At 34.4% G+C, this 26,501-nt stretch overlaps 1 protein-coding gene across 3 annotated transcripts; it reads right to left on the bottom strand.

Annotated features, from left to right (window-relative positions):
• Window positions 1-1,177: 1,177 nt before the first annotated feature.
• Window positions 1,178-22,466, bottom strand: Kr-h1 (Kruppel homolog 1). Of its 3 annotated transcripts, XM_068294247.1 has the most exons (5): window positions 22,271-22,466; window positions 19,587-20,515; window positions 5,228-6,009; window positions 3,461-4,902; window positions 1,178-2,892 (listed from the first exon to the last, which is right to left on the bottom strand). In XM_068294247.1, the coding sequence occupies exons 3-5, from the start codon at window positions 5,990-5,992 to the stop codon at window positions 2,550-2,552; spliced, it is 2,550 nt and encodes an 849-aa protein (XP_068150348.1). In that variant the 5' UTR covers window positions 5,993-6,009; window positions 19,587-20,515; window positions 22,271-22,466; the 3' UTR covers window positions 1,178-2,549. The 3 variants fall into 3 exon arrangements, with proteins under 3 accessions (XP_068150348.1, XP_068150349.1, XP_068150347.1); XM_068294248.1 differs by lacking the exons at window positions 19,587-20,515; window positions 22,271-22,466 and adding an exon at window positions 7,473-7,746; XM_068294246.1 differs by lacking the exons at window positions 19,587-20,515; window positions 22,271-22,466 and adding an exon at window positions 6,927-7,107.
• Window positions 22,467-26,501: the final 4,035 nt, after the last annotated feature.

The following is a 26,501-nucleotide window of genomic DNA, read 5'->3' as shown; positions in this document are numbered from 1 at the left end:
AGTTGATGCCTAAATAAAAGCCAATAATCAAGATATTTGTATGACGAATCCCAGATACATACATAATCCGTCAAGACAATGTAATGGGTCACTTTCAGTTTTAAATAAAATATCTCATGTTAGTTAATAATTAAAAATTTCAAAGTCATCTAACTGTCTAACTACACTGCCATTTAATTGGCTTTATCGGACAACTAAAAGTTTCTATAGGAAAAATTATGTTCGATTTCTAATCAACATGATGAAATTTAATATTTTAAACTTTGCTAAACAAAAAAATTAGTTAGTTTGGCATTATGTGTATTGTCTTTTATCAGCTAATTCGTATATAATGATGTACATAGATCAAAAGACTATATATTCATGATTATATTATAATCTATCATCGAAATCATAGAATTAAAACATTCTGAAAAGTAGCTAATGGTTGACTATATCTTTGACTTATAAAGTATCTTTAAAATAGTTATTTAATTATCAAGAAATTGACAGTCTTATTACGTTTCAAATAACATTCAAAAATCTATATTGGAAAACTCTTTGGTTTTGATTGAACCTTTTGACCTGTTTAAATATGATTATCGAAGGGTATACAAACTTCGGCTTATCAACACTTTACACTGGCGCCTTCATAAACTTATATATTGCATATAGCAATTACATAATTGTTTTGCTAGGCTTTCCACTTTTGTTATTATCAATATAATTATTGATTTTTATATTCCATTGAGGTTCCCATAAAAGTTATGAAATTTATATAAAATGCTTAAATGTAGCAATGAATCTGGAAAATTTAGAAATCATTTTATTCTTCTCATACATAATTAAAAGAAGGATCAAAAAATTACTTCTTCTTTATGCTCAAAGTCTGATAGAAAAAGAAGTCAAAAGTGTTAAGCAAAAAGGTTGATAAGTAACTAACCAAGAGATAGAGTTCCCAAGTTTCCCCTTTTCTCCGATATATATATCGTAAAAGTCATTTGTGATCCAATTTTAATCAATAAAAAGGATTCATATATGAAACATAATATCATATATTAATCCTTTACATATCGTCTTTCTTCTCGAAGAATGGTAAATTCAATTTATAAAGATATCGACTGAAAATAAATTTCAAATTTCAATAGTTTTTCCATTAATTCCTTAATATTAAACCAAATAAATAAAAATTTATAACTTTGGATATTATTTTCTTTTATACATATTTCGTTTATTGTTACGCATTTTGCTTTCATATTGAATTAATTTCTTTTGCGTTGATTTTCTTTTGTGATTGTTTTTTAATTTATTATTATTTTTTTTAATTTTTAGCTTTTATTTTACTTGCAATATTTGATGCTACAATTTATTACTATAGTATGTAGGTATATCTATATATTTATATATATAGTTTCGACTTAGCGCTTTTACAAAAAGTTTTCATATTTTTTCATTTTTTTTTTTATGGTTTCTGTTGTTGTTGTTGTTAATTTTGCGATTAATGTTTAAACTTAATTATGTTTTGCTTGCTCATTTTGCTTGATCAGTTCAATATTCTCCAAATATATAGCTAGATATCTAACATATACTATATTAATTTATATATGTTGGTTTTCGAAGTGGAAATCTTTTGTTTTCAATTTGTTTATGTTTTTTTTTTTTTTTTGGGCAATCCAATGCTTTGTTTCATTTTTGTATATATATCAAATATAAAATGCATATCAAATTGTTTATGTTTTTCTCGTTTTTTTTTTTTAGCTAGTTTTAAAGAGTTTATGGATTTAGGAAGATGATGGAGATGGTGGGCGCAAATGGGGAGAAGGGGGAGGCAACGAGCATAGTTAATATTGCATTAATAAATATGTAATTTTGTTGTTGTTGTATTTTTTTGCTTTTATTGTGTTTGTTTTTAGGTTTTGTAGTTTTTATGTTTGTTTGTTGACTTATTTGTTAAATGTTAAATGCCAATATGGCCTTAATTTTGCATAAATATTTAATGGTTTTATTATTTATGTATGTATGTAATTGTAGTTGTATATATATAATTATGTATGTATGTATTGTATGTAGCTTATTATTGTTTATGGTGTTGACTTCTTCTCATTTTCATTCTACATTCTTTTGTTAATGCCAAATTGATTGTGATAAAGGATAAAAAACAAACAAACAAATGGAAACAAATTGAAATCAAAGATTTAACAAAATTTTTTTTTAGTTCTAAACATAATAGGAGGCGATATTACATTTATAATAATAATAATAATAATTACGATATTATTTAAAAAACAAATTTCTTGATATTAATTTTTTATCTTCTTTCCTTTTTGTTGTTGTTATAATACTTTTGGCATTTTTTTTTTACATATATATTTATATTTTTTGTTTCTCATTGAGGAGAAATTCAATAAAAATTTGAATTCTCTCACACAAACCATAAAAAGAAAGGAAACGAAACAAATTAAAAGAGTAAAATTATTTTTCAGTTAGAATTTGTTGAACAGTCTTTTAGCTGATTGATCAATCAATCCTCAATCCTGATCGATCCTCAATCAATCCCATCTTCAAACACATTACGAGGCCTTGGCGAATTGTATAACCGAACTCAAACGCATCACTTTCGATGTTGAATCCGTGTTGTCGCTCCCACCGCCAACTGTTGCTGCTCCGCCGCCTGTTGCAGAAATTTCAGACACTTTGCCTTGGCTGGCATTGATTGTGTCCCCGTGATCCATGTCCTCGCCCTTGTTCATGTAGTGTTTACGTTTACGCAAAGGCAACGTCATCACATTGCGATCGGCCATCATTAGGGAATCACTTTCCGGTGAAGAACTACGCTCAGGTGACTCTGTGCTCGATCGTAGACCAATGGCAGCCTCCACACGACGTACAATATCTTGATTCGGCAAGGCAGATCTGTAATGAAACAAAAACAAGAAATGATTAATATATAATATTGAACTCAAAACGAAAATAAACTAAAGAAAATCTTGTCTATTCTTCAGATGGAGAGCTATATACATAAGCACAATATTTTAGATCAATATTAAAGAGTCATTCTTAAATAAAAATTCTTTAAATGTAAAAAATTACATAAACTAAAAGAAATCTCAGATAAAAAAGCCATCAATTTAAATCTAAAGTCTATAATCTCTGTTAACAAACATGTTTTATTATTTATAGCATACTTTAGGGAACTAAAAAAATGAATTTGCTTCACTAAACGCTAATTTATTGATGGTAACTAAAAATGTAAAGGTAAAAATAAAAGTTTATTAGGATTAGGTCCTAATGAAAAACTTTGCGTTAATGACAGTTTATAATTGATAGCATACTTTAGGGAACTAAAAAATCTAGGAAAGTGGTTGGAATAGTTATAACAACCTAAAAGCCTTTAGGAATATTGAGAAAGAAGTCGTTCCCTACATTGTAATCTATGAAAATTTTCTAATTGATTTGATTTCCAAAATTTTTTTTTACTTACTCATATTTCGGCACTGGAGCATAACCCTTGTGTAGACCATGACGGGCCAGATCTCCTCTCTTGAAGTGCTCAATCAATTCGTTGGCCTCATGTGTATCATCATAATTGGCGGCCAGTTCACTGACATGCAAAGTTGGCTGCTGTTGTTGTTGATGTTGCTGTTGCTGCTGCTGCTGTGGCGCCACCAATTGTTGTTGCATGGGAGGTGAAGGTGGACTAATGGCAGCATGTCCACCACGGCACAATTGCATCATTTGCAAGGCGGCCACATGAACATCATCAATTTTATCATCCTCATCTTCAGCTTCTTCAGTGTGATAGCGAGCTATACTGGCGGCCTCTAGGAGAGCAGGATTAATAGTTGCAGATGCAGATGATGGTTCCTGATAGTAGACCATTTGTGGCGGCGGAGGAGAAGACATTTGGTGTTGTTGGTGCTGCTGTTGCTGCTGCTGTTGCATGCTTAGATCTGTGGGTAAATCGTCATCCGCATAGTTGCTATGCGGTGGTTGGGCACTCGATACACCGCTATCGCGACTAAGAGCATCGGTATCCAATTGTGGAGGCAGATAGGAAGAAATTGTCAAGGGCGGTGGCGAAGCCTGACTGCTGCTCAGAGGCGAATAGGTTGAGCTTGCCGAGCTAGGCGATAGAGGACCACCGATATTGGCAGCAGCAGCAGCGGCGGCAGCGGCAATGGCTGCCGCTTTGGCTCCTCTTGGCTGACGTGGTTGACGTGGCTTCTTGGCCACCATCGCTGGTGGTGAACTGGGTGGTGAATTGTTACTGCTATCCGACGTGCTGGTTATGGCTTGCGATGAGCCCGACACCGAACCAGATGATCCGCTTGCCCCACCTCCATTGGCCGATGCAGTTGCCGCTTCTGCCTCATCGTCGGGTATCTCATTGGCATGTCCCTTAATGTGGGCTTCCATTTCCTTTTTATTCTTGAACGTCTCATCGCAAATGGTGCACTTGTAGCACTTGGCACCATAATGCTGGACACGATGCAATTTCAGGACATGATTGTAGCCAAAATCACGGAAACAAATGTCACAATGATATGGCTTCTCACCCGTATGGGTGCGAGAGTGTACCTTCAATTGTTTCGAGCAGGTGAATCCTTTGCCACATCCCTGCTCGGGGCATTTGTAGGGCTTCTCGCCGGTGTGGGTTCGCATATGGATCACCAATTGGCCGGATTGTATAAAAGTCTTTTCGCATACGGAACACTTATGAGGTCGTTCACCCGTATGTATACGCATATGGCGATGCAATTTCCCGGAATGCTCGAAAGCACGTCCACAGACATCACATTTGTAGGGTCGCTCCTTGGTGTGGATGCGACGATGCACTTGCAGATTCTCCTTAACGCTGAACAGTTTATGACAGAATTCACATTCGAAGGGACGTTCACCCGTATGGGTGCGATAGTGACGGATCTGCAAATGATAGAAGAAGACATTAGTAAACTTTCATTGATATTTTTGTTAATTTAAGTTTCTTTGACCTGTTCTTGTTAAACTGCTCCCTAAAATAGGCAATAGTCGGTCGAAGAGTTCGCTTCTTCATCTTTTGAAGTTCTTTTTATGTTTTCATTGCAATTTGTATAGCTAGAAGAGCTATCATAAACTCGTTTTTATATAACTGTTGCATACTTTAGGGAGGCAAAATTACTCTATTTTTTCATTCTTCAGATAACTTTCAAAGGGAACATTTTCCTTAAAATTGTGTACTTTAAGGATTCGTTTTCGTTGATAAACTTACCAGTCTAGCGGGAACCGCAAAAGTCTTTAGACACACACTGCACTGATAGGGATCAGAGCCGGCTGCCACATTGGCCAATGGCTTAATAATGGGACTCTTTGGTATGCCCAACGGCAGACCTGCCTCATTTAGTTCAATTGGCGGCGACGTGGAGTTCGTGGACGATGATAGATTCATACTACCCCCACCTCCTCCTCCTCCATTGGCATCTCGTGACATTTCAGCATTCTTTGCATGCGATTTTGTATGGGAAGTGTGCGCCGATTTGCTGCCAAATGTCATGCCACATTGTTCGCACTTGAATTGTGGCTTATTGGGATTGGGTTTGCGTGTGGCCACCACTTTGGCTCCCGTTGTTGTAGGTGTTGGTGTTGTTGTTGCTGGGGATGCAACAGTTGCTGCTGTTGCTGCTGGTAATGATGGTAAACGCAATTGGCCATAGGATATATTATGCTCCTGTTTGATCCTTTGCGCCGCTGTTGTTGTTGTAATACTCTCATGCTGAGCCAATTGATAGCCAGCTAGATGCTGTTGTTGTTGTTGCTGTTGCTGCTGCTGCTGGTGAAGTTGTTGCTGCTGTTGCTGTTGCAACTGCATTTGTCGCTGTTGCGGCGTCTGCAATAGCTCATAATGCTCCTGCTGTCCGCTAGGCGGCACTCCAATACTTTGTGTTACCGTCAATGGCGGCGGCACTTGCAGACAGAATTGCGTTTGACTTGGTTGCTCTGTTTTTATGAGCAATGGATTAGCAGGATAATAAACCATATTGGTTGTCGATGAATCTGCAATAGATGAAAACATTTTCGTTTAGGAATTTCAATCTTTCTGACTGTAAACAACTAAATATTGTGAGTATTTCAATTAAGCAAATAGCTACTTAGACTTAAATGTCAGTTCCGTTTTAGCTCTGAGCTTCAGGGTTACAGAAAACGCAACTGTCCAAAAATCAGTTAATGAACCAAAATTTACAAAGAAATACTGGAAATTTTACACTTTCAAAGACATAAATATATAGTCTATTTATGTTAGTCAACTTTTCATTTCGAATATAATTTATAATGAATTGAGTTAAGAATAATACAAGATTAAGTTTCCATTTCTAACAAAATCCATTCGAAAGTTTCTTAAATTGATTCAGAACTCCTTTTGATAACATCAAAGTCGAACTATCGAAGCATAACTATCCAATATTAGGGGTTAACTTTTTGCCACCCCAACGGAAAGAAAAGTTAAGCTAAGGATACCATGGGAAACCTGAACAACCTGCATTACGAGTTTTTCTTTTGGAAAATCTAAGCAACAACATACAAAAGTCCACCTTATTTGGGTGGTTGGGAAAAGCCCTAAAGAGAGTGGAAAACTCTTTCTGATGGTGTGGGAACCACCACCAATCCATGGCTAATGCTACTACGCACTTTCTGTTATTGCCGGCCCAAAAAGTTGAGAAAGAGAGTGCGGAGAGAGAAGAAAATTTCCCGAACATTTCAAAAACTCCAAAGCTTTTCCCAACCGGCATTTCTCTCTCCCGTTCTTGTTTATTGTTATTAATATGAATAAAAAAAAAAAACATCCCCACATTTCCCCGCCCCATTATACGAAAAATTGCGTATACCAAAACAAAATGGCGTCCACATTTGGTTGGGGTCACCAAGAAAGAAAAACACCGCTTGCAATTGTTGTTAGAAAAGTTTTCGTTTACCTTTTCCATTTGTGGTTGTTGCCGCTGTCGTTTTCTTGGCAACATTTTTCGCTGTGACTTTGCTTTTGGTTATATCCACCAATTCAGTTCCCGACTTGGACAAAACATCTTTTAACCAAGTTTGCTTGGTGCTCCAAGTTTTGGTATCATTTTTACTTTCAGTCATTTTTCGTATTGTTTTGATTACGATTTAGAGATCTTCTTTGTGTAAAATTGCATAAAATTTTATCAAAAAATTGTCCCACTACTGCACTTTGGGACTTTGTATAAATCAGACTATATGTATTTGAATTTTCAGTTGAGGTTTTTTTTTTTTTGTTGTTTTTGGTTTTCTTGTTTATTATTGTTTCAGTCCTTTGATTTTTCGTTTTTTAGATTTTGTAGCGGCAGTCTTAATATATAGATATATTATATAGTTAATTATAATTATTAGGGATTACATATTGTAGTTTAAAAATTTGTATAAAATAGTTGTTTATTTTTTTGACGTTGTTGATTTTTGTTCAGTTGTTTTGCTGTTTGTTTAAACAAGAATTTTCATTTGGCTGGTGATTTTCTCCTTTAGCAAACTTTTCTTAATAATTTTAATGACTTTTTTCAAATCTTTTGTTTGTTGTGCAGCATAATTTGATACATAGATTGATGTATGTTGATTATGATGTTGAATTTGATGATGATGATGGTGATGATGATGATGATGCTGGTGATGATTGTGGTGGTAATGATGACCGCCTTGACCTGTATTTTTATTCATACGCATTTTTCTGAACGATCTCAAGATATCGTTCATTGAGAAATCGGTCATTTTTATACACACACACACACACACGCACAACACCTATAAAAATGTTCTTCCGGGGTCAAATTTTCTTTTTTTCCGGGGGGGGTTCACATTGCCGCTATTCGATGTTGTTGCTTTGATGGTGCACCGGAGACTGGTGGGTGAGTTGACGAAAAATAAAAGGAAACCAAAATCAAAATAACAAAAAAAAAACAACCACCAATTGATCTCAAAAATTTCCCCCTCTCGCAACGTTGCTTGGAAAACTTGCGGGGGAAAAAAGGGAAATTTGTTTGAGTGGTTTTTCCTTAATGAGTGAGTTTTTCTCTCTCTCTCTCTCTCTCTCTCTCTCTCTTTCTCACTCTTTTCCCCCCCTAAATCTGATAAGATAATTTCATTTTTTTTCACTGATGATTCACTTTATGAAATAAATCAAAATTTCTTATCATCCATAAACTTTTAGTTTGTGTTTTTGTGCTTCCTGATTAGGTCAGCATGACTAGTAGGTCTGGCTATCGATTTAAATATACCATGATCTGCTAACTATCTTTACTAATTGTAACAATTTTAGCTTGAATTTCAGGAGTTATCTAAAATGATAAACATTTTTTTTAATTTCAGTTTATGTGGGCCTAACACAATATTCTTTTGATAGGGCCCAATCAATACCAAGAATATTTCATTTGATTAGACAATAATTTCTACCCATATGGTTCATCTCGATTGCTTCAAAATCATATACAAAATGCTTTAATTTATTTTCATTTATTTTGTCAGTTCTTTTTTTTCGTTGATTGTTAAAGGCAAGTTCAAAAAACTTTTTCAGTTTCTTTCAGTACGTTAAACTAGCGCAAAAGTTCATTAACATTCGACACAAAAAACTATTTCATGTGTGTGTGTGTGTTTTGTGTCTCTATCTCTTCTCTTTCATTCTCCAAAAAAAATTACAACAAAAAAATAAATAAAAATAAAAAAGTTTTTTTTTTTTGGCTTGTTGAAGGTAAAGAGACACACACACACACACACACATACATAGAAAACTATTCATCTATCATGAGGTTAGGGGGAAAAAAAAACTCATGCCCATGAGTTGGCTCGGTCAATGATCGTCAAAAAGAGAAAGAGAGAGTCAGAGCAGACAGACAGTGATAGAGAGGGAGATAGAACCAACAAGTCAGCAAGCGGTAAAAGCACTTCCCCCACTCACTCACACATTTCTTATATTGACCGAGTCGAGAGATATACCGTTATATTGTTGGGATAGCTCTGAAACGGAGCGCATCCAATAAGAATAGAAAAACTGGTCTTTTTCCAATAGAAAGACAGAGAGAGGGAAGGAGAGAGAGAGATATTATGATCTTGGTTCGGCTAGATCAGTAAAGTTCGTAAACCAAAAATTCAATGAACTTTTAGCTACTGTTACTCAAAAAATAACTTTCAAAGAGAATCTATTCTTCTTAAAAATATTATAATTGTGAAATTTCTTCTCTTATTAGATAGTTCATTGGATAGTTAATAGAATGGTTAAGTTATGTTTAAGTTAAAGAATTTACAACCTATTTAGTAAAAATCTTAAAATGTTTTCGTTTCTTTAGAAATTTTGAAACAAACTGTGCATTTAATTGATTGATATTCAATATTTTTGAATATTCTATTATTAACAAAGAGAAAATCTACAAATATTTCGTATTGGAAAGTTAGAGTATAAAGTTTTCATAGTATAAAGTATTTCTTAATACTACAGTCGTCTCTTTGAGAATCAGTGTTATGATCGCAAAACTTGACCGATAATTTTTATATGGACTTAGGTCACTTTGGTTCACTAAGTATTATGTATTTTGACCACATGTGGATAGCGGAAAAGGTAAAAGAAACATTCTCTTGGATACAATTTTCAAATTCCATATCGTATTTACCATTAAAAGTTCTTTTAATAACCAATTAAGCAACTTTTTGTTGTAATTTAGTCTTAAAATTAGTTCAAAAACATTTGGTAATGGATTTGCTTAATATATAATGTTTAGGGATGAGAGATTCCATAAATGGCTTATATAACATTTAAAAAATTGTGTAATACAGTTTAAGTAATAAGTGGTAAAAATTTAAAGATTATTCAATTTGGACCGTTTTTTTTATTTAAATTGTCAAAAATCATTCATAATTTCAGTGCCTTAAAAATTGATTTACCTTCATCTAGAAAATCTTATCAATCCTTTATATTCCAAAACTATGCAAAATAAAGAAGATATGTATGTTTGTATTTCAAGCAATTTATCATGTGCCTCAAAAATCACGCTGAGCCCTAACACTTAAGAACCTATGTACATACATATGTAAATTTGTGTGAGTGTGTGTGTGTGTACCTCCTCTTCATGCACCTAGATATGGTTTGCTTTTATTTTATGTTTTTTTTTCTTCTGTGTAGGGTCAATGAACATTTAAATATAAGCAAATTGTAAGCTTTTTTTGTTTATGTATTTATTTCTGGTTATTTTGTCTGCGTCGCGTATCCATTACAACGAACGAAGCTGAAACACGAAGCGAAGGGATTTAGGGAAAAAAAAAGTCAACGAACAACCAAAAATCATGCGATAAGATAGATTGAACGGAATGCTAAAGGGTAAGGAAAACTACTCAATGAAATTTAAAATAGGTGTGTGTAGGTGTGTGTGTATTTGTTAGGGGAAATGTTCTTTTGACAGAATGCCAAAACTATCTTTAAGAAACACAACAAAAACCAAAAAATTTGCTGACGTTAGTTGTGATAAGATATCAGTTATTTGATTTGTTGGGCACAACACGGTTAGTATTAAGTGGGAAATTCACTATTGCGATTACTTTTTGTTGTTTTTTTTTTTTTCTTCTTTTTCTCAATGACTTTCACAAATACAATATATGTACATATGTATGTACATACATACATACATATGTAGATTAGTTAGTACAAAGTCAGAAGGCTGGGCCATGTTTGGACTATGGCTAATTGGTTTTTTTGGTTTCAATAAAATCTCATAAAAGCTTTTATAACAGAAATGATTCTGAAAATATTTAATGCTGAGCTCAGCATGTGATTAGTGGCTTAACTAAGTAGTTAGTTAACCGTTAGTTAACTAGTTAGTTTGTGAAACTTTATTAGAATTAAAAAGTTAAAATGTTTCACTTGGGCTTTACTTAACAAGTTGGAAAAACCTTAGGGGAGGAGAAGAAGAAATTTTTAAAAAGTTCTTTACGTAATACGTAATGGTTAAAGCTTAGCTCTAAATAACAAACAATTAAAGAAAGATTTGTTTTTTGAAGTTTAGACTGATTAATTTAAAATAGTTAATGCCAATTTATTTGAACCTTGTTTTATAAGATAGTTTACTACTTCTTGGCAAGTCTAGAACTAAGACATCATTCCCTAAATTTACCTAAATATTTGCTGAATTTTCATGAAAATTCGAAACAATCAAGAACACGAGATTTCTTAGGTAATCACAAGGTAAATAAATGTATATAGCATGTATGTATATGCATACATATCTATGTACATACATATGTATGTATGTATGTATACATATGTATGTATGTATTTATATTGCGAAGGTCTAGACACGAAGTCTAAAACGTATGCGTGAACGTTGACGTCGACGTGAGCGTTGACGTAGACGCAAGCACGCACATTTTGCGTGGTTAGAACGGAACACAAAAAGTGTATGTACATATGTATGTCTGTGTGTATAATAAATGTATATGTATGTGTGTATTTTTCAAGCGGTTGGCCTAGGTCATCTCAGCAAAAGCCAGCCGAACGAGACATTAGACGAGAACTGTAAGAACTTGGCGAGTAAATACACACTTAAGGGTAGCGAACTGCTCTGTGGACTGGAAGACGGGCGGGCAGGGGAAGAGGCGGGCGGCTGGGATTGCGGTTGTATAGTGGGGTAGAAACTATGAGCGCGTGTGCAAATTGAAATAATGACAATAACAGCATGACATGACAAATACATCAAATATACGATCCTCTCTCCCACTCCCACCCGATACACAAATACAAAATGTGGCGTAATTTGCTTTAAATGACGTTAGTTTTCGCTGTGTTTAATTTTAAGAACATTTTAAAGGGTTTTCACTTTTGCAAAATGGCGGCCAATACCTTCCCTTTCGTTTGACACTTAAACAGAAGTTCCTGCCTGCCTGACCCACCCATCAACTTCCACCTCACTCAACAGACGCCCACAATTTGGCCTGCAACAACAACAAAATGATTATCATCATCATCATCATCATGTGCTTTGCTTTGCTTTGCTTACTCATTGCACATACTATGTAAAAGTTAGACAGAGATACATATATACATATATAGCGAGCTAAAAAGAGGGTGAGAGCAAACACAAAGTCAGAACAAACGAGAGAGTGAGAAAGAGGGAGAGCGAGTCAGACACAGCACGCGCATTGCTTGGCTGCGATGTCGAAAACTCGTTCACGTCCTCCTTATGGCCGACCCATACAAATTGTTATATGGTTAGCAAGTTGAAAATACTTGCACGCCCTCCACGTGTAGTTCAAGTTCAAGATACAAAACGAACAACGACAAAACGAGCGCAATATGCACGAGGGTAGCCGAGACATTGAGAGTGTGAGTGTGAGTGCGCCGCAGTAGCAGCAGCAACAGTAGCAGCAGAAACAGCAAGCAGAACGCAGTTGACGTTTACGTTGCAGTTGACTGCTGGGCAGCGCTGCAGTTTTCATAGACTCCATTGTGTGTGTGTGTGTGTGTGAACTTGCCTTTCAGTGTTTGAGTTTGTATGAGTGTGAGTTTTGCAAAATTTTACATTGCATACTTATTTTGCCTTTCCTTTTCTTTTGCTTCGGCAATAATTGCAATCTATTTTCTTTTTTATATTTATTATATTTAAACCTATTTCAAAAAGCACTTAAGTAAAAATAAATTGTGCATTAATTTGCAAAAAAAACACTGCGCTCAGCGGCAGCAGCAACAACAGCAAGAAGAAACAACGATAAAGCGTACCGAGGCAACCTCATTCCAATTTCATATACAGAAGGTTCAACGAACTTCATGCTCAAAAGAGACAAGAAGAAACCAAAAAAAAAAAAAGCTCGCTCAACGTTGAAAGAAATCCACAAAACAAACTCCGATGAGGCCGAAAATTTCTTTCAGTAAAGAAGGGGAAAAAGATGCGGCGATGGGGGGTAAAAGATCGACAACGACAACAACAGCAACCACAGTCAATATATAAAATTTTGTGAAAACCTCAAAAAAACAAAAAACAAATACTATACAGAAAGGGAGTGAGTTGGACAGCAATGCACAAGTGTTTAATACCCTTTATTTCCTCAGATGATGGGGTATATGGAGTAATTTAATCAGATACAACAACTAATATCACTTTAAAACAAATTTGTATAAGATTTTTTAAATAAATAGTCCTATATAAGGATTCCTAACGGTTCGCCACGCTAGTTGGCGCCACTGTGCCTACTTTTTATAGAGTATCTCAAAGTTGTCTTGCCTTGGCTTATAAGTTTTTTTTTTTTTTTTTTGTGGTTGCATACGTGCCGAAATTTCTTTCTTTCTTCTTTGTTCCTACACAGTGTATCTAAAAAAACCAGGAAGAGTAGGGCGAGGGGAGAAATGTTGGGGGGGAGGCAGATTGAATGAAAGAGCAGGAACACACAGTGTTGCATTTACTTTAACAAAATTAAATAAGTACTCGTACTTTACTTGTGTTTATTGCAAGCAAATTTTAAAAATAATCATTCTCATTTATGACTGATGGCTGACTGGCAAAGGAGTGAAAGAGACGGAGAAAGGGAGCTTGCACTGAATATTTTTGGTGCGTTTTTGGCAAGCCTTTTTGGAAACAAGTTTGAATTCATGAAGATATGTGAAATTGGGGAGGCCGGAGTTTCCGGTAATGGAATTAACATTATGATTAAGCCCCCATTAACAACAAAAAAAAGGGGTGTGAAATTAGTTACATGAACTTTATTTCCGCCATCTGTGAGTTTAAGGCTGGAATCTGTAACGTTTCCAATTTCATATAAAAAAGAAACATTTTTGAAAATCCTTTAGAGCTTTACTTAGACTTAGAGCTTACAAGACTTTAGTTAATTATACTTAATATCTTCAATTCACTTTGACTGTTTATTTAATTCAAATGCAAAACTTAAAGTTTAATTATAGCTTCGGTTTTTTTTTTTTTTGCAGCTATTTTTAAGTTTCTACATTTATTTAGATTTTGCATGTATACAAAATGTATCTGTCAGATACAAATATGTACATATATACAAATGGATAATTTGCGGATACATAAATTGGGCAGAACTTGTTTGACTGGTTGTTTGAAGTCTTCTCCAAACGATCATTAGAATATGATATAAACATTTCCTCCTACTGACCCAACATAAGATACAAATTTATTTGCAATATGCAACCAACAAAATATTTGAAATGTTAATTAATTGCTAGAGAGAGATGGATATATAGTAGAAACCTTGAACTTGAATTTTTTGTTCTCTTTTAGTGATTCGATTGGCCTTCAAATGAAGTTTATGTATGTTCGGTACAGTGAACACAATTGGCTCGAACTCAAATTGAAAATTAAATGCGCATAACAAAACAGAAAGTGAGTGACAGGGAGAGAGAGAGAGAGAGAGGTGAGAGCTTGCAGTATTGCAGTCGTTTCGTATACGTATTTCGTGTACAGCCAACGGACAGCGTCAAAAACTGCTGCTCTGCTCTGCTCTGCTGCAATCCTGTCCTTGAACTTGAGCAAATTTTGTGTTTTTTCTTCCCTCTCAGTTGTATTGTTGCTTTAATTTTTCTTTCCTTTTTCTGTGTGTGTGTGTGTGTGCTGTTGAAGGACACACAAATACCCAAGCAGCTTCAAATGCGCAGCGCTGCAGCTGCAACACCAGAGCGAAAGGGAGAGAGAGAGAGAGACAGTGCAAGTGAAGAGTGAGAGGAATGGTGTGTTGCACATGATTTTGCAAAGAGTTTGAAGGGTGCCACAAAAAAAAGTTGCAAAAGATTGTACCTACCTATAAGGCTTCAATATGGTCGATTTTGCCAGTATACCTAAAGAGACTGTTCAAGTCTAACTTTAGTATAGAGAGCTTAAGGAACCAGTTCTTAAAGTGTCTTCAACATATTTTTAAAGTTCGACAAATTTTACTTTGAGTATTACATTAAGATTTTGCAACTATTAACTTAATGGAACTAGAGTAAGTCGATGATAGCTTTTAACATGCAGTCTAATTTTCCTAGAATAATCTCCAAAGGTATCAGAAAATATCATTATTAGATGGAAATTATAAGATTTTTGCCAAATTATTGAATTCGAATTTGTATTGTTTGAGAGTAGATAAAATTGGTTCAGAAAACTTTAAGGCTAATTTGGTAAGCTAATTTATCTTTATTCGTATTAGCGAACTAGTTCTTTTCTTGAAATACACATTCAATTACTAGGATCTAGCATATACATACATATGTAGAGATGGTTCTATATTAAAAATTTGAATTAGAAGTTCCCTCTATAAAAGTTTGATATTAATATGTTAATATGTTTAGCTCTATAAACATTCAAGAACTAGTTGTTTGTTTCAGATCCATTTGAGAGTCTTCTAAGTTTTATTAACTATAAATTTAATTTTTGCTTTTAAGATTATCTTGAATAAGAAGTTATTTGTATCGTTCTATAGAGAAATTTAACTCTAGTAACCTTTTTTGTGTTTTTGTAGTAAAGAACTAGTTCTTTATTTAAAACTAACCTAAAAATTTGCATTAATTTGCAATTTTTTAACAGCTTTTTCACATTTTCTTTGTTTTAGTTTCATTTTTAATTACTTAGCAAACTAGTTCCACCATAAAGCTTGAAAACTAGTTGTATTTAGTAAGCTATGAAACTTTTAGAATATGTTGATCCTTAACTTGAGCTTTGAGTTTAGTTAGTTTAAGTAATTTCTTGGAAATTTGATATATTTATACATTTATTTCCTGATTTATTACTCACTTGAATTTCATTTGTTTAGTCAATAATTTCAAAATCTCTGACCTGATGTCATGAGCTTCTGTCTTGTCATCATATGAAAAATTCTGCGTAATTCATTTTGATTATTATTTTACTTAGAATACATCAAAGAGCAACATAATACATATTTCACCATAGTGACTACGACAACACAAAACATCATGATTCAAATTCGAATCTTTCGATTGAATGTCCGAAGATCGAGTCATTTCGTTTAGCCAGAATCAACAGCAATTAGAATAGAGAAGAAGGAGAACAACAACAAATTCTATGCTGAGGGGAAATACAACAGAAATAGCTTAAAAACAATTTGTTAACCAAGGTCAACACAATCTTTTATATATAAGTATATATATATATATTATTTCACAAAAAAAGAAAAAATCGTGAGAGGGAGAATTGCTATAGCTGATAAACAAACGGCAAAAAAAAAAAACGAACTTTAAAGAATGCCAAACAACAACAAAAATTAAATATGGCGGATCTGCCAAGATTGTTGTTGGTGGAAGGGTGAGGGCGGTTTGCCAAAGAGCGGGGTTGACGGGGGTGTTGCGTTTCAAGATATACACAAAAAATTTTTATTTTGGCAGAATACACACACACACACGAACACACAGATACATACAATAGAAGCTTTACGCATGTCTGCGAACCGGCTTTTTATGAATTTTATTTTGTTGCTGCGTTAGAATATGTATCTTTGTGTATGTATCTGACAGATACCCCCTCAGATACATACATATTTGCCTCTGCCAATATCTGGGCTTCGCTGCTGCTGCCAACGACGCTGCTTCTGCCGGTTTGATGTGTTGTTGGTTCGTTTCAATATGAAATTTAATGGGGTAGGCAAAGGGTCGTCGTCGTTGTCATCGCCAAAAAGACACAAAACCTCTTTTTCGTTCATTTGATTTGGCTCAACCGCCTGCCCGCCCACGAGTTTGGCATGTGACTTTACCCATTGATAAGCGGTTTGCCTATGAATTAGCCATTTCTAATTAAAGCTTTCAAAAAACTTATTAATCTATTCTATCAATGGCATTTCGCTATAGTTCATTGGCTGTTTTATGCCACATACTCAATGAAATTTGATCATAGTCCCAATGTATAAATGAGCTACGGTTTACGACATGTCCAAACAAATAGCCAAACACTTGAAACCAATGACTCGGTTACTCCGAGAGGTCTCTATAAATAAATATTGGCTAGTATAAATAATGCTATGCGTAGTAGTAATTTAAAACCCGTAAGCCAAATGGTTTCGGGTTTAGAATTGAACAAAGAGAACGAGAGATAGGGGTAAAGAAGGAAAGAGACTCAATTTGCCTGTTATAAAGCTAAATTTGATCAAGATTATCTATGAAAAAGTTAAAACCCGTCTAAACTTAACCTTAAAGTATTTATACATTGACTAAACATAGTAAAGAACAATTATTTAAAGTCCAAACACTTGAAAATATGAGAAAACTTTTCGATTTTAAAAAGTCTAAAGGAAGTTTTAGAGTTTCTCAATATGCAAATGATGGAAAATGGCTAAAAACTAAGGTTATTCTACCTTTTCAACATATTATGTGAAAATTGTCAACATTGCCTGTGAAAATTGTCAACGTTGCTTACGATTCTTACTGGAATTTGCCAAATCAATAATGTTTCGGTATCCCATTAAGAAAGCGAAGTCACTTCCTTGAATGATAATTGATAACAGTGAAAACATATATAGGAAGAGAGTATTTTGTGGTTTTTGTTTATATTATCACGCCACATGTGGCTATCAAGCATTTAAATCATTCATGCTTTTTTTTTTTTTTTTGCCTCAATTAATATCCGTTATTGAATATTTAATCAGGGGCCACCCATTCATAAAAACAAGTCTCTCTGTCTCTGTTGTCTGCTTTGTGTCTCTTGGGTGTAAAAAAAGAGTAACTGAATGATAAGAATTGTTTTATTTTTTTGTTTTTGGTTAACCAACAACACCCACGATAATTCGTTCAACAGGTGGAACGTGAATGAACGCAGCTACACAAAATCGGCAGATGACGCCAAATCGAACTTTGTGGCGAAAAATATTCGCGATAGCCGAGTGTATGATAACAGGACTTATATGTGTAATCTTTTTTTCACTTTTTACTTTCTTTAACGCACATCGACAACAATTTCCTGTGCCTATAAAATGTTTTTTTTTTTTTAAAGAAATATCAATTTCCAAAGATTAGCCCAAAGTTATTTAGTGTGTGATTTGTTGGTAGCTTGTTTTTTTGTTGACGCTGTTACTGACCTTCAGGCACCAAATTTAGCACCCACGATAAAGGAACATTGAAAGTAATGAAAGAATTTTGTTCTTTTAGAAATTATTGTATACACAATGTTTGTTATCAATTGAGACATTAGACATTTTCGGTTTCCTTAATATTTATGGCGCATTCCATTGTATCATGATACTATAAGCCTAGGCCTGATCCTGATTTGATTACCATTTCACTTTCTAATGTCACTCTGATGTGACTCATTGTGATGGCAATAATAAAATATAAATGATTCATGGTTAAGCGAGGAAACCCCTATAAACAAAACACAATACTCACAACACACATCTAATCTTGCAAACGAAATTTTTGATTACCTAGAACACAAGAACCATCCATATAAAGTATGTTATATCTATCTGACTCTTTGAATGTAATTTCAATGGTCATGATGAGTCAAAGGGGTGATTCTCAAGAGTCTTTGGTGAGTCACAAGGAATTACAAAAGTGCGAACAGGTGTTTAAGTGAGTTCCCTAGTTTCGAAGAAATGTTAAGAAGGCGCCACATCCACACATCGATTGCTTTCAAGGTAAATGGGCCAATTACAGGTGGGAAATTCTTTTGCATGTCTAACCAGCCCCCTCCCACTATCACATATGTGCAAAATATATACTTCTCGATTTGAAGGTTTAACAGCAAAGACATTGAATTGATTGAATCAAATTGATATCAAGTATACGACATGTTGGGCACGCAAAATGATAGCAAGTGCTAAAATTTATGAATTGTTGTTTTAGAAATGATCTTCAGTTATATAAATTGAATACAAATTAAAGGAATTCTTTTGAAAAAAAGAGAGTTATCTACAGTATATTGAATATTATGAATTTTTGAAGTATCTATGAGATACATTCAAAGTATTTAAGTATTTATAGACAATTTTTACCTTTTTTCTTAAATAAACTTTTACATTTTGTTTCATATTTACATATGAATATGTATTTTTAACTATAGGAAAGCAATATCCAATTAATTCAGTAGCAATAACTCGAGAAATAAACAAGTTATTTCCTAATAAAACAGCTTAATAAACTAATAGTTATAGTTCGAGTCTATCTTGAATTAACCAATTCTGTCTAATAATGAGTATGTTAGTTCTGAATCAAATTTTAGTATTAAAGGCTTGAAAAAGATGTGCAAATTTATATATTAATACTCGAATATTCTATGAAATTTATCATTATTTAACATTAATCTTGAAAAATACATATATTTTTATATATAATTTCTTGAGTTTTGAGTGTAAAATTGAAGAAAATACGACATTACTCTAGAATTTCTAAGACTATTTAGTCTTTGTGACTCATGTATTTTAGTCATAGATTATATTAAAATAATATACACATAATTGAAATTATACAAATACATATAATACATCTTAAGTGTTACTATGAAATGGAATGGAAAATATATATACATATGTATATATTTAGTTAGGTTCCTACTATTTTCTGATATACTTCTTTTTAAAATAAATTTTTTTTTTTGAAAATTCACTAAATAAAATTCTTCAAAAGAGATTTGAAAAAACTTTCCAAAACTCACCATAAAATGTTGCGAAAATTATAGAAAATCCACAAAAAGCTGAATGTTGAACGTTTTTTAATCCTGTGAATGTGTTGCAAATGAAGTTTTCACAAAAATCATCAGATAGATGACAACACTGGAACACTTATTTGGGGGTTAGATTGATTGGGGGGGGGCTGGTTTTATTTTCCAAATGTGCGAGCCGTTAGACCGTTCTCGACCACACACGCGTATTGACCAGCGGCAAGTGTTTGACACGAACAATTTTTATAAAAGAATTTAGAACTTTTTTGTCAACTGTCGAACTGTCGTTTCTTTCTTTTGGCGAGCGCGCGAGCGTTTGTGTGTATGTATGTGTAAAAAAAAGGTAATCGCGTAATTATAATATATTTTTTTGCGGGTCCGCTCAATACGTCTGCACTTGACGTTGACCAATTACAAAATATACAACGATTTGCAGTTATTTTGTTCTCGCCAAAAGTCGTCTAACGATAATACAATCCACTCGGCAGTCCGTTAGAACAGAGAGCACACACACACAGAGAGAGAGACAGAACGGGGTCTCGATCGTTGTGGGAGTGAGTCGAACAACTGCTGCTGCTGCTGCTGCTACACACCCTCGTGTGAGAGATAGAAGCTTCGTTCGTGTTAGCTTTCGGCTCGGCTGTGGTTCGTAACGATTACGCTGACAATTTTTTTTTTTTTTTGTGTTGTGTTGTGGCTCTAATGATTTGCCTACACGAACAACAATGATTTTGTTGTTGTTGTTATTGTTTTTCTCTTTATATTTCAAGTTTAAATAATTTACTTTGAAATTTCCGTATGGACGAGGTTCTTGTCTATTTGGTTTGAGTGTGTATTTGTATTAGTTACTTATTATCTGCTGAGCAACTATGATTGTTGATTTACTTGTTGTTGTTGTTGCTGCTTTGCACATTCACACGCCACTATAAACAATATTGACCTAGGTTATATACATATACATACATACATATATCTATGTATGTATATAATATATGCTAATGGTATATACAGTCAGTCACAAAAGTATTCGTCTCTAGGGTTCCTCTGTATTTATGCACGTTTTTGCAGGATATTCAATAATAAATTCAATCGTTTTTTCACAGGATGGGGTAAATAAAATATTTATTTAACTCAATTTAACTTAATTTTATTTAAAAGTTCAATATTTTAAATTATTTCATAATAAAACAAAAAAATCCCAAAAATGTAATCCCACAAAAGTATTCGTCTCTTGAGAAGAATACTCAAATATGTTAGTATTTTTTAGTTAAACTATTTTTTTTGGCGTTTGAGATTATTTAGGGCATTTTGAATCTATTTCGAGGAAAAGCCCATTTACTTTCTGGAACGAAACTTGACTTATTTCATAAAAAATGCCAAAAGGTTCAGAATTAAACGATTCGCAGAAAAAAATTATACTACACCTACACAATGAGGGCAAATCGAATAAATACATCAGTGAACTGTTTGAAAGAAGCGTCTCTACAATCAAAAGCGCAATTTCCAGAATGAAAGCCCGAAATACTTTGGAAAACCTGCCACGTGCCGGTCGACCAAAAATTTTGTCAAGCAGAGAAGAGCGAAAAATTCTGGAAGAGGATAGAAAAAACCCTCATTTATCGGCTCCAAAAATTAATAGTGCCTTGTCTTCATCCTTGGGATCCAACGTATCTGACGAAACTGTCCGCAGGGTACTGAGAAGTAACGATCTACATGGGAGATGCCCTAGGAAAAAACCATTGCTTTCTTCTGTTAATGTGTCGAAGCGTCTAGACTTTGCAAAAACCCACGAAATCAAAGATTTAGCCTACTGGGAGCGTGTCATATTTAGTGACGAAAGTAAATTCAATATATTTGGATCGGACGGCGAGGGAAAAGTCTGGCGTAAGCCTTGTGAAGCTCTAAAACAAAAAAACATAAAACCAACTGTTAAGCACGGCGGAGGATCTGTGCTAGTTTGGGGGTGCATGTCGGCTCGAGGCGTTGGCAAATTGATTTTTATTGATGGAATAATGAATGCAGATATGTATTTAAATATTCTCAAGGAGAATCTGCACTCCAGTGCAGATAAAATGGGCATTGGAAAAGAGGACCTAATTTTCCAACAAGATAACGACCCAAAACATACTGCCTGGAAGGTAAAAATGTGGTTGTTGTACAATGTTAAGCAGCTAAATACGCCCCCCCCAGAGTCCAGATGTCAACCCGATCGAAAATTTATGGGCCCACCTTAAGCTAAAAGTCCAGGAGCACAAGGTTTCCTCAAAAAAGGAACTAAAGGCAGTTTTGCTTGAGGAATGGTCAAAAATTCCAGAGGAGAGATGCCGCAACCTGGTGGAATCGATGCCCCGACGTTTGAAGGCCATTATAGATAATAAGGGCCTGCATACTAAATATTAGAATTAGTTTTAGTATCTAGATTTAGGAGAAAATCTTGAAGAGACGAATACTTTTGTGGAATTTAATTTTGTTCATTTTTTGTTTTGTTTTGAAAAAATTTGAAGTATTGTTTTTTTTAATAAAGTTAAGTTAAATTGAGTTAGATAAATATTTTATTTACCCCATCCTGTGAAAAAATGATTGAATTTATTATTGAATATCCTGCGAAAACGTGCATAAATACAGGGGAACCCTAGAGACGAATACTTTTGTGACTGACTGTAAGAAAAATGTATTACCTAAATACATATATTTTCACGAGAATTTATTCATTTTATTTTCCACTTGATTTCAGTCTCTAAGTTATTAATTTTCACGCACACATGCACACACATTTACACAATTGCGAAAACTTAAAAAAAATTTATTTAAAAATTGCACTTTTTATTTATTTTTAGTTCCTTTAACTAAGTTATAATTGTAGTTACTTTTTGTTTTGTTTTTTTAAGGCAAAAGAGATCAGTAAATTGTTTTTTTTTTTTATCGAAAGCTTGGCTAATACTAAATAGAATTATATATTTATTATTTAATTATTTTCTTGTTAATTTTTCTTTTATATCAAATTCTCTTGAAACAGAGAGACAGACGTGTTGTTGTCGCGTTGCCAGCTCGCTGAGAAATACGAGCAGAGCAGAGGCAGCGCACAGCCGAAGCAATGGCGGACACACACCGAGAACAAACGCCGGCAGAGGCAGCAGCAGTGGCAGAGCTTTGACGTTAGCGTTGACTTTGACTTTGGCAGAATGAAAGTAGCTTTGTTGTATGCGTGCGTGACTTTGTGTGTGTGTGTGTGAGAGCTTGAGCCGGCATTTTCAGCAGCTGCTGCTCTTACTCACACACACACAGATACTTCTAAAAAGGTAGGCGATTTATTTTTGCATTTGTTGTTGGTATTTTTCGGCAATTCTTTTTTTTTTCGCTGGCTCTGCTGACGATTGCTGCTGCTTCTGCTGCTGCTGCCTTTTCTCAACTTACTCAATAAAATTTTTATTATGATATCTACGCACACGTATGCATACATATGTACATATACACAAAAAAAAACGTACAAATTGTCGTTTGGTTTTTGTTGTTGTTTCTTTTTTGGTGCGTCTTCAACTCTTATCGCCGTTTTATATATGTATGTATGTATATGTATATGTACAATGTACATATGTATGTATTATATACTTAGGTATATAAACGGATGTTTATGTACTTGTATTTGGCCAGTTGTTTTGTGATTGCTTTTGCAGCTTTTTCAAGGGTGACGTATTGTATAAATGTATAGCCATATCCCCTTTGTCAGAACCACCTCAATTCGTGATTTGTTAGCTGTTTTACCGACCATATACACATGTACATATGTACATTCATATGTATGTATGTGTGTGTATATATAGACCTGATATAAATTGTGGATAGACTTTAGAACGAGCTACATATAAAAATCAAAAGAATCAAAGTGCATTAATTCAAAGATCGAGGGGCAAGTTAGAAAACGAAAACGTGATTTAGTGATAAGTGTAGGAAGTCATTATCGAAACCTAAACTGATTTTTATACCTACAAACTTATAACTTTTAATTAAGCATGTCGACTTTAAGATACCCTGTACTTGACGCCCAAGACATTTGCTAACTCAGATATGTATAAAAGTTCTTTCTAAACATGTTTCAACACTCAGTTTTACATTGATCTTAATTAAATTATTAAAGAATCAAAGATCCTTTTTAGAAATTTCTGGAAATTGTGTTTTGAAAATTAGTAGATGTTAGCCGAACTTCTTAAAACTTGATTTATATCTTGTTTATGATATTTTTTACAGTCTAAAGTTTTATATTTGCTCCATTTTATGGGATTTTTCAAGGACATCTGGGATTCCCCTTATTGTTTTTTCTTCAGAATCGCGATTTGGCTTTCCAAGGTGTTAGTAACGTGATAACTTGATTATCGACAGAGACGCATTGCTTAACAAAACAGCCCAAATATTTCCATTTCTTTCTTTCGAATGCAAAATAAGGACGTTAAGAACAACCGCAACCCCAGGTACTACATGACAGGTTTAATTACATTTTTCCAACTGTTTTCACTTACTTTTGGAGCAGATTCTTGGCATTTTTTCATCATTGACTCATTATCGGAGGTCTCTTAAGTTTAAGTCCAGGAAATTTTAGAGATCCTTGATGTTTATACTAAATCGAGGATATGCTTAGTTCTTTAACCCCACAAATGTAAAATATTTCTGGATTTCTCATTAAACATTCATAAAATGAAATGTTCTCTTCCACTTGTCACTTCAATACAACTTTAAGGTTATGTTCAGCCCACAAGGATGCCAGATTGACGACGCCTTTAATGATAATCGTTTTTAAGCTAAAGCGATTAGTCTCGTTGCTTAGTAAATGAGTGCCTGTGTATGTGTGTGTGTGTGTAAATTTGTCTTTGTCTCAGTGTCTGGTATCGCCAAAGTGCAGTCATTATTTTCTCTGCTGTGTGTTATGATAAAGAGTGCATTGAACTGAGATTCTTTTTTTCTTTTGTGACAGTTCGTGGACTATAAATGTTACGACGACGACAACAACAGCAACAACAACGAAATGAAAAATATTAAAATTATTGTGCATAAATTAAACGTAAACTTCTTTAACGTTCTGCACAAAAATTCGACGAAACAAAAATTAAGCAAAAAATTCCAAAAAGGCAAAAAAGAAAGCTGCAGGCAGCGCAGCGTAGCGATGCGTCGAACAGCATTTTCGCTGCCAGCGTTTGCAGTCGCAGCAAAAGCAACCGCAGGCGCAGCTGCTGCTACTGCAGGATGGGAGGATCTCAATGGAGGGGGGCGTTAAGGGGCTCACAGTGTCCGAGGTTAGAGACGTTGCAATAAATTGAACCTTCATCCCTTTTTTTGCTTTCCTTTCAAATTTTCGGCAACGACCAACACCAACAGAAACATCAACGAGCAACCGAACAAAACAACTGAAAAGACCCTCAAACCCCAAATGTCTGGCAACATTGCAAAAAAGGGCGCAGGCAGCGACGAAGCAGCAGCAGCAGCAGCATAGCCCGAAAAAACTTATCCGCGTGGCGGACGTGCAAGAGTTTTCCGACACTTTTGCAGCTGAGGACGTGCAACAGTTTTGCCACACTCTGCTGCACATGCACAAACACAGCCACACAGGCGAATGAGAGGAAAAGCAAGAGAAAGAAAACCAAAGAAAAAACAGCAAACGTTGCATGCTCGTGTTTGGTCTCTCGTTTATGTTCTGTCATCGTGTTGAACCCCTCGTCATCCGCCCCATCCCCTTTCTACCCTTCTATGTGTATTCGTCTAGTTGCAAGCAAACCCATCGACTATCTGCTCAAGGATGATAGATTGTGGGTGGTGCTGGTGGTGGGGGGAAATGTTGTTTGTTGTCTGCTCCGGATGCCAGCAGGTTGAATCATTAGTCTAATGGTGCACGCCCATAAGACTAATAATAATGAGATGCATCTAATTCTGTAACCCAGGAATGCAATTAAATTTTTCATTTCTATTCCCAAAAATAAATGCCAAAATCTTGCAATTTGCATGGAAATTTTTGAATTTCTATTTCTCAATTAATGGAACTCGGACCACACATGGTGATGGTCATTTTATTATGTTCCCCCCCTCCCACACAGTATTTTTCAGAAATTTTTTCTTATGTATATTCAAAAGGTAAGGAAAATCTAATGGAAAACAAATTTGTAGTTCTAAGAAATTTCAAAAAACTTAGAAATTTGAACATTTAGTAGAGAAAATCATTCATAGATATCGAAAATGAACAGTTTCTTAGGTAAAATCTCCGTTTCGGAGTTAGAAATTTCCCTTATTATCCCTATGAAGAGAATAGAATAGATGCCAAATACATATATAGGAGATTACATCCTTAAGCTTCAACAGTCTAAGAGTAGCTATCGTTTATGCAGATGAAAGGATGGACTACATTGTTATCCTGATCAAGAAAACATATGTACATATATGCGATGATATATCATATCTTCAAAGATTGTTCTTTGTATGCTCTGCACACTTAAGCTTAAAGTTGACCAAGTACATTAGAAGATAAAGAATTTTGTCGATATTGCTAATCATAGAACTTTTTTTCGTTTTATTCGGGGGTTCCCCTATAAATAAGTTTTCTTTGGTATTTATTAATACATATGTATGTTTAAGAGACAAGGAAAAGTAAAACTCTCTAACCATTTTGTGAAAACGGTTTGAAAAGAGTTTTAATAAATAGAATTTACTCATTTAAAAAAAAAGCACGCGAATTTAATTTTCAATAAAAGAAGTTCATCTCAATTCAAAAACTCTTCAACTTTATAAGAGATTGGTGTACAGATGATCAGAGGGATCAGTGTATACCTGATATGGTGTCGGAACCCAAGGGTTTTGCTTTAAGAAATCTACGATAAATCTTGAGCAATGAACGCATACGCCCACAAATTGGCGCTAGAGACGCGGGTT

This window comes from Drosophila tropicalis, unplaced genomic scaffold (genome assembly GCF_018151085.1).
Source record: "Drosophila tropicalis isolate 14030-0801.00 unplaced genomic scaffold, ASM1815108v1 contig_845, whole genome shotgun sequence".
Taxonomy (NCBI): domain Eukaryota; kingdom Metazoa; phylum Arthropoda; class Insecta; order Diptera; family Drosophilidae; genus Drosophila; species Drosophila tropicalis.
This window is presented reverse-complemented; position numbering and strand designations above follow the sequence as displayed.